At 35.8% G+C, this 8,847-nt stretch overlaps 1 protein-coding gene across 5 annotated transcripts in view; it reads left to right on the forward strand.

Annotated features, from left to right (window-relative positions):
• The window catches only part of LOC135220922 (tubulin monoglutamylase TTLL4-like), a 111,102-nt gene extending 102,460 nt beyond the window's left edge, over positions 1–8,642 (forward strand). For 4 of the 5 annotated variants that reach the window (XM_064258569.1, XM_064258568.1, XM_064258570.1 and 1 more), the window contains exon 16: positions 6,904–8,642. In XM_064258569.1, coding sequence (XP_064114639.1) covers positions 6,904–7,549 — 646 coding nt within the window. In that variant the 3' untranslated portion in view covers positions 7,550–8,642. The remainder of the gene's footprint in view (positions 1–6,903) is intronic. The other variant, XM_064258572.1, reaches the window with a different exon arrangement.
• Positions 8,643–8,847: the final 205 nt, after the last annotated feature.

Here is an 8,847-nt window from a genome sequence, read left to right on the forward strand (position 1 = left end):
GTATCGGTGATGTCGAAACATCTCTTGAAAAGATGTTTCGTATACAGCTTCTTGAAGTTCGATATCACTTGCTGGTCCATGGGCTGGAGGAGAGGGGTGGTGTTAGGCGGAAGATAAAGAACTTTGATAAACTAATATTCCGCTAGGATATCTTCCTCGAGGCCAGGAGGGTGAGCAGGGGTATTGTCCAACAAGAGCAGACATTTCAGAGGGAGGCGCTTCTCTTCCAAGAATTTCTTCACTGTCGGGCCGAAACACAGATTTACCCACTCCGTGAACAAAAGTCTCTTTACCCAGGCTTTCGCATTAGCCCTCCACATCACCGGAAGCTTCTCCTTTAGCACTTTGTGGGCCTTGAAGGCTTGAGGAGTCTCCGAACGATAGACAAGTAGGGGCTTCACCTTGCAATCCCCACTGGTGTTTGAACAAAGTGCGAGAGTAAGTCTGTCTTTCATAGGCTTATGCCCGGGTAGCTTCTTCTCTTCCTGCGTGATGTACGTGCGACGAGGCTTTTTTTCCAAAAATGACCAGTCTCGTGACAGTTGAAGACTTGCTGAGAACTGTAGCCTTCCTTGATTGTCATCTCTTCAAACTTCTTAATAAAGGCTCCGGCCACTTTCGTGTCCGAGCTGGCCGCCTCCCCATGCGGCACCACCGAATGGATGCCAGTCCATTTACGGAATTTTTTGAACCACCCATGAGAAGCCTTGAACTCTGAGGTTGGCGTCGATGTCCCTTCTCCTCCGTCGTCTTCAGCCTGGGCAATCAGATCACCGTAAATAGCGCTGTCCTTGTGGGAGATTGCCGTCTCGGTTATCATATCGCCAGCGATTTCTTTGTCTTTTATCCAGACAAGAAGCAGCCGTTCCATCTCATGCACGTGGCTCCTCTTGCTAGACAAAATAGTGACGCCCTTGGAAGGTGTAGCTGCTTTGATGGCATCCTTCTGCTTAAGGATGGTGCCTATTGTCGACGGATTTCGGCCGTATTCCTTGGCGATCACACTCAATCGTATGCCAGCTTCATACTTTTTTATTATCTCCATTTTTGTCTCCAAAGAAACCATCCTCTTCTTTCCTACTTAAACTTTCTCGGGACCCATGACTACATATATACTGCTCGTAATTAAGTTATGTAGTAAAGTTCTCACACAACACTATAAAGTAGTACTACAACGAAATCACTAAAGAATTTACGTTAATAAACGAAATCGTATAGAACGAACGAATTCCGCCGAGTGGCCGAAAAAGCATGCCGCTACGTAGATGCATGATGGGATCATGGGAAAGATGCTGACCAATAGGAGAGCAGGATCTTATGGCAGTGACTAGCATCAGGAACCAATGGGAGAGTGGGAGGATGGTGGCGAGTCTACTAAGTTGGCGGGGCGCGAGTTTTAAAATTGTTTTTGGTGGTCCGAGCGAATCTTGGGCCTTTGCAAGAACAACCTTTTGTATCTTGAACAATTTTCGTATGTAGAGCAAAAAAAAATCTTCGTATTTGCTTTCGTATCTCGCGTTTTTCGTAAGTTGAGCCTTTCGTATGTCGAGGTACCACTGTATATATATATATATGTTATATATGTATGTATGTAGTACAAGTACAAGTACAAATTAAACTTCAAATGCCACCAAACTAACTTCATACCTTGAAAAATAACTTTACAACATGCAGTGAAAGAGACATTGTGACCATAATTGATCTATGAGATGCTGTCATATCTGAAGTTGTGACTAGGACTAGATCAGAGCTAGTCGTCTTTTAAATTCATTCTTTTTATTAAACCAGAGACTTTGGAATAATGAAAATTATTGTAACAAATCAAAACTGGTGATATTCAAACTAGGACTTTGGTTTAATTAAAAAAGAATTCTAAAAAATCATTTTGTCCTATTTTTGGAATAGGTCATCACTGGCTGACCTTTTAAAGATGTTCCACATAATGAACATAATATATATGACATAAAGGCTCACACCGCAATACACTCAGATTGGTCAAAATCCTTGTCATAAATGGGATTTGCTGCCTCACACCATACAAAATGCACCAGTTTTCTTTTCCTAACAATGATTCTGTTTTCTCAGCAAAGTATTCGCAACCTGAATCAGCCATTAAAATTGTCAAGATGTATCATCTCAAATTTGTAAATTTAGCGACTAAAAGTGCTACAAAAACCTTCAAAATTGATTCAAAACATTTAGGTTAAGGAACATGACCATACCAAATTAAAACAGATCAGGTCCAGTGTGCAAATATGGAATTAATTATCTTTAAAAAAAAAAAAAAAAAAAAAAAAAAAAGTATCACACAAGTAATTCCTGACTTATCTTAGAATTAGTTACTCTCATTTGACCCATCGTCTCATGGATATTTGGATCCAATCCCTATGTGTACAGACTGGAGTATCACTAACAGTTTACTTTTTTTTATGAACGTCCAAAATGTATTGGACAAAAAATGTCAAAATGGAAAAAGCGCCTTGGTGGCATGGTTGGTATGGTGTTTGCCTCTCACCCCGCGATTCTCGGCCATTCCATTGAGGAGTGAGAGATTTGTATTTCTGGTGATAGAAGTTCACTCTCGCCGTGGTTCGGAAGTCACATAAAGCCGTTTGTCCCGTTGCTGAATAACCACTGGTTCTATGCAACGTAAAACCACCATACAAACAAAAATGGAAACAATTTCATTAAACTCAGATTTTTCGTCACTTTAATAAAACAGTTATAAAAAATGTTTAAGGTTCTAATGTAAAAAATAAGATTGAACTTCATCTCAAATAAAACCAAACCATTTGGACTAGCCCTGTGAAGAGCTACATAAAATAGTTCAGTGGTCTGGTTAAAGTAACTCATATAATAATATTATAATAATCCTGTTCTCATAAGCAGCATAACCTCCAAATGGGTTTTTGGGATCAAAGCCCTTTTATGAAAATCTTCAACTGTTTTATATTTTGAAACTAGCCATAGAGAATATTCAAGAAACCATTTTAGTCAGCCCTCTAAGAGCTAAGAGATTAAACTTGTGGGTTAGGTTATTGTATGTAGGTAATAAGTACTATTAATAGAGATTGGCCCACTCTTTGCAAGTTTTAATAATGTAAATAACTATGGCCTGTGAAATAAAAGTTAGCATTATCCTACTTGATGTTCAAAGTTTAGGCCAGCCTTGTGAGAGCTACATACTTGTAATAAGTACTGGCCTGTAATTATGTACAGAATTATAGTTACAGCACTGTGCTGCTAGCAGACAATTTCTCACTTTACTGTAAAGCCAAAAAATGTTATACAGCTGGCTAATATTGCTTGTGTTTATGTAGCTTAAGAGTTTTCAGTACAGCTCTATGCATACTAATTATGCAGATATACCATGTTAAATGGTGTACATTAGGATTCAGTAAACAAGTTAATCATTATAGGAAGACAGCTGCCCAAATGGGAGAATTGTGATTGATTGAGAATAAGTGCAGAGATTTTTCAAAGCATTCTATGGAACTTTACAGGATTATGTGACACCTCCACGTATTTGGAAATACTGAATTAGCAGTTAACATATTTCACCCTGAAAGCCAAATGGACATGAGTATTAAGAAGGCCCAATGGTATCACTATACAATTGGAATGTTTTCAGGTGATTTTACATTGATCAAAAATTCTCTTAGATGCAATCTTCTGTAGCATTCGCTTTTCTCTTGCTAAGACATGGTCATAAGCAGCTAAGGTTTATAACTTGTTGAAAGCAGATACCATTTTTCTTTGCACCACATTTTGCTGTTTAGAGATTAGTATGGTAATTGGTGGAATAGTTAAAATTTAACCATGAGATATTTTTCATGGTAATATTCAAGTTGGAAAACTGCGTCTCTAGTCTTTCCTCAGTTTCCTGCATCCTCAGGCTTGTTACATGTAACAGAGGTTGCAAATTGCAAAATTTTATGTATATAACATGTATATGTTTTTTAGCAGTAAGGTCACTTTTTAGTAGTAGCTATATATTATTACTAATGCTTAGTTATGGACAACCAAAAACTTTGACATTCTGTCCTGTGGTTTATCATTGTGCATTTTTATCTCTATCTGTAAAGTACAGTAAACTCTCTATTTGTATTGTTTATCTTTGAAGATGAAAGACATTGCCAATATATAAGAATAGAACTACAATTTCATGGCTAGAACACATTTGAGTACAGTACTGGTTGGTGCAGTAAAAACTTTGGGTAACTACTACTGCTGCCAGCTCTCAGGTGACAGTTCCAGAAATGTTTATTTAAATCCCTGATGCCCGAGCTTTTCCTTAAGAAGCACTGATCACAATAGTAAACTGTCTAAAATAGCATATGTAACTTCATGAATCATCTGTTTCATCCAAAACTCTTAACTATTGAATTGTTGCTGTGATTTTCTTGTGGATAGGCTAAACAATTGAATGTGTAAGGTGCTTGGGTATTTTTGTATTAGTTACTTACTCTGAATTACATTTAGTATGGGATTTTGAAAGAAACATCTCACAAATTTATTAACCAATTAATTAATATGTACTTGTGTTGGAAGTATATAAAATGGGCATAGCAGTAAATGACAATGCCCAGTCCCACCTTAAGGCATCTGGTAGTGGGTTGAAAGCATTTGATCTTGCTGCCATTCTTTGCATGGCTCAAGTGTGGAAGGAGTTACTGATTCAGCACTTTTTGATAGACGGATTAAGTTGTCAGCAACCAAGACTGCCACTTTGGGAAATTAGGATATACTGTACAGTAAGTGAAGTAAAGTAAGCTGTGGTGTGACTTGACTGATGAAGGCAACCTTGAATGTCAGTAGATGGTGAAGAGGTTGCCAAGTCCATAAACACTTGGCCTAATGCAGAAGAAAACATTGAATATGAACAAGACAAAAGTGAATACTTAATAATATGATGCTCTTCTTTCAAAATGCTAATTCCATCATTTGTTTTTTTTTGGCATCAAATTGAGATGGCAATAAGAAGAGTAGCTGCAGCCTGGATCAAATAGATATAAAATTATCCAGTTAGTAGAGCAAAGATTGTATAAGATAATACATCAGGCCTGTTTCACCATGTGGTATGAATATTATATCTAGCAGCTGAAAAAATAGGCAGATCTCAGATATTAAAAGTATATGGACATGATGAAAGGGAGGAAGAACTGTGGACAGGCAGAGGATTTGAAAGTAACAAGAAAGTCCATGAAATTAAGGGAAAGGACATACATGGGGACCTGGACCTTATTGGAGTCATCTGTTCAGGTCTCACCAGGCAGCAGTTGAATTAAAATATTTTTATAGCTTGTATAACTGTATCCAAGCTTCAGCACCATTCTTCACCCACTGGTAAGCTTCAGTAAGAACCTCTCCAATCATTGGCCTAGAAATTGCTTCTAATTCCTAGGGCCGTGGATAGCTGCATCCCCTTATGGACTTATTTGATTCAAATGCCAGCCATATAATAGCTAAGCATTTTAAAGTACATATGATGAATAATATAGGTGACTAGAAGGTGTGAGATTAGTGGAAGACCAGAGCCACGCAGCAAGAACATTTTTCACCACAGCCATCTTGCACAGTCCTCTGCTAACCTCAAAGTTGCTCCCTGCTACTCTGTAGATTTTGCGTGCACCGCTCCTTCATCACTCATGGCAAAAGTTAGACATTCTGCCCTCTCCCTTACCTTTTGTAAATACTTTTAAAGAAATCTAAGATAACTATGTACCAATACTTACTGAATGTGTTTTATGGATGTATATTAAAAAAGAAACAATTTAACATCTTGTATTGTCTTGAAGGGTGTGTTTTGCTTCCTCTCTCACTTGTGCAAAATTCCTAATGATATTGATGTGTCCTAATAAATTTCAAGTGTATGGGTGTGCACCACAGAATAAGGTAGACAGTAAATTTTGCTATTATTTTAAAAATATGAGTTTTGATGCGAATTTTCACCATGATCTGGATGGGCTAAGATTTTGTAGTGTTTAAAAGAGAGTTCACTGTACAATACTTTATATGTCAATTTAATGTTTGCATGTATAATAGAGTAGAGATTTTCTTTGTGGTGAGTGACACATATTCCCATAATTGATAGAAATGGTAAAGTCTGGCACAATTGCAGATGAACTATATTAATTTCAATAGTTTGTCTAGGGGTTGGGTATATCCTGACAACTATGTAATTAGTGATGAACCTGACATGAATCTTAGATTTAGCAATCATTTTCATGCAGCCTGTACGTTATTAATTCTTTAATATAAATTTTATCTATCTTCTATCTGTACCAAATTTTTTTTAATGGTGGTAAAGTACCTCCTACCAGAAGGGTGTTGTTTTAGGTTTTTGTTGGTGTTATATATTGTAAATACTTCCAAAGAGTTCATGTCTGTATGTTATGCTTAAATGTTTGATACTTTTAGTGTTAATGCTGCAAGCATTCTTGAAGGAGCTTGTCATGTTTTGTCATTTTCAAATTTCTATGTGAAGTGATGACCACGTCATTTAATGTTTAGTATTGCTCGGTTATTTTTATAAAGCATTGAAATCATTTCATTGATTATGATTTAAGAATGAAATGAAATGTGAAGCACTAGAAAATGATGTCTTATGCTTATCAATTTCTTTGGGGTATTATTGTGGTGGTGGTTTTATTAAAACTGTCTCAAGCACCCATGAATTTCAGTGTTACGTAAATTGATGTCTGCCCAGGTATGATGTATACCTGTTCACACATTTAAATGTGGAAATATCTTGGTGTTTCCTTCAATTTCTTGTTATGGTTTTCACTCGAATTTTTTTAATTTTTAAGAGTAAGAAAAAGAAAATACTGTATTTGTTGAATTAATATATTTAAAGCTTTTCTAAATAAGAAAAACGACTCATAATATTTTTCTCTTTTTCAGACTGCCACACTCCCCCCTACTGGGGAAGTTCGTTCCACAACCACAATCCTCACCCCAGCTCCCCCTAAAATCCCAGTCCCAACCATTACTGAGGGGAAAGAAGAAAACACTGTCTCGTCCAAGGCTGAGGGATGCCAAAATAAAAGTAAATCCCCTGAAACCAGCGTCAGTGTCTAAGTTCTTAATGGTGAGGGGAATAGCCTCAGGGCTAGAGAACATTGAAGAAGCTGAAAATGAGAATGATTTGGACCTGGAGGGAGAGGAGGATAGTACAAGTGAAGGAGAGCCCATTCAAAACATTGGACAAAACTGCACCCATCAGTATATGATTCAAGAAGATTCAATTGAAAAAAAGGAAGAGAATGATTCTGCTGAACAAAGAGAATCTAATGTAAATGAGAAAAATATAAAAATAAGCAGTGCTGGGAAGGAAGCATATGAGATGGCATGTTCAGACAAATTTAACAAAAACTGTGAAATGGAAGTTGAATTTGGTTTTCATGGTTCTAAAAGATGTGAAGTAGAATTAACCTGTGATGATAGCAGAAATGAGAAGGAACAAATGGAAGAGACTTCAGTAAAAGAATTAACACTGACAAGTGAGAACATTGACAGTAAAATTAAGGAAGGTATTGGACATATTTGATAAATTAACAATATCTGATGAAATGTAATCTATGTATAAAAGGAAAATTTATACGTGTATCATAATTGTATATTTTACAGTCAGGTATAGATTTAAAATACTACAGAATTTGGAAAAGTAGTATAATCTTTAATATTTTGTCCTAAGAAGTTTGGCATTGCAGGTGTAATTTTCATTTGTTGAATAGACATGGGAAAATTTTTTATATCTTCAGATAATGGAGGTAATGTAAGAATTAAACTTCTTTGGTATTACAGTACAAGATTAAAAAGAAAAGGAATTGAAATTATTCCATTCAATTTAATAGACTCAACGAGTGAGTGATGCTAGATTGCGAGTTTCAGTTCCATATATTGTGGTGTTTCAAGAATGTTTTGATAAGAGTGGATTTTACCCTCACATTTGAAGTATATGAGACACCTAAGGGTCTATGCCTTGGATCCAGTTTTTATTTAATTTCTAATGTCAAAATATCTCCACCTAAGCATTATTTTAATGAGTTTTCAAAATGTAAGATGTATGATAACTTCTAAGGTAGGTTGCATTGTAATAAAGAAGCGGTATAATCCTATATTGCGTATTTATTGTTCAATATGATGTAATATATGGGAACAAAAGGATTATTTATTTAATGCATATGGTATTGCTTTTTGTTTTGATTGGCTTAATGTGGTGTATTAAGGCATTTAAAAAATTGCAAGATTTTAAGTTTTCTACAATTCTAAAAATAAGACAATATCTGTACTTGACTGGTATATGGAAGAAAAGTATTTTGAAACCTTGTCCTTCATTTTTATTTGTGTGCTTTATTTTTTATTCGGTTGCTGTTCATCACACCATGCTTAATACCTGTGATTGGTGTCAGGCCACATACAAGTATTAGCAGGGTATTTTGTCAGTATAATCTAAAGAGAAAGTGTTAAATTCATTCAACAATTTTTATTTTTTAACTTCTTTGGTACTTACGTTAGGAGAACTTGTTAATAGTATACAAAGGGGGGTATGGATAGTAACTAGTTAAGTACCAAAAGTATACAGAATTCAGATTTTGAATAAAGTGAAAGCAATTACAAAATAAAACATAAAAGATCTATTTATCATTTAGCTTGCCTACCATGTAATAAATTGAAAATTTATAGAAAATGCAGATATCAGTAGTACCATGAATGAAGATTAATTGTTGTGCCTGTGCCAGAGTTTTTCTTTCTTGCTCTCTTTGATTTACAATTTCTGAGAAAACTTGCTCTAGCTGTGATGTGTTATTCCACATTATTTGCTTGGTTTAAAGGCTTCAAGTG

Source organism: Macrobrachium nipponense, chromosome 2 (assembly GCF_015104395.2).
Source record: "Macrobrachium nipponense isolate FS-2020 chromosome 2, ASM1510439v2, whole genome shotgun sequence".
Classification (NCBI taxonomy): domain Eukaryota; kingdom Metazoa; phylum Arthropoda; class Malacostraca; order Decapoda; family Palaemonidae; genus Macrobrachium; species Macrobrachium nipponense.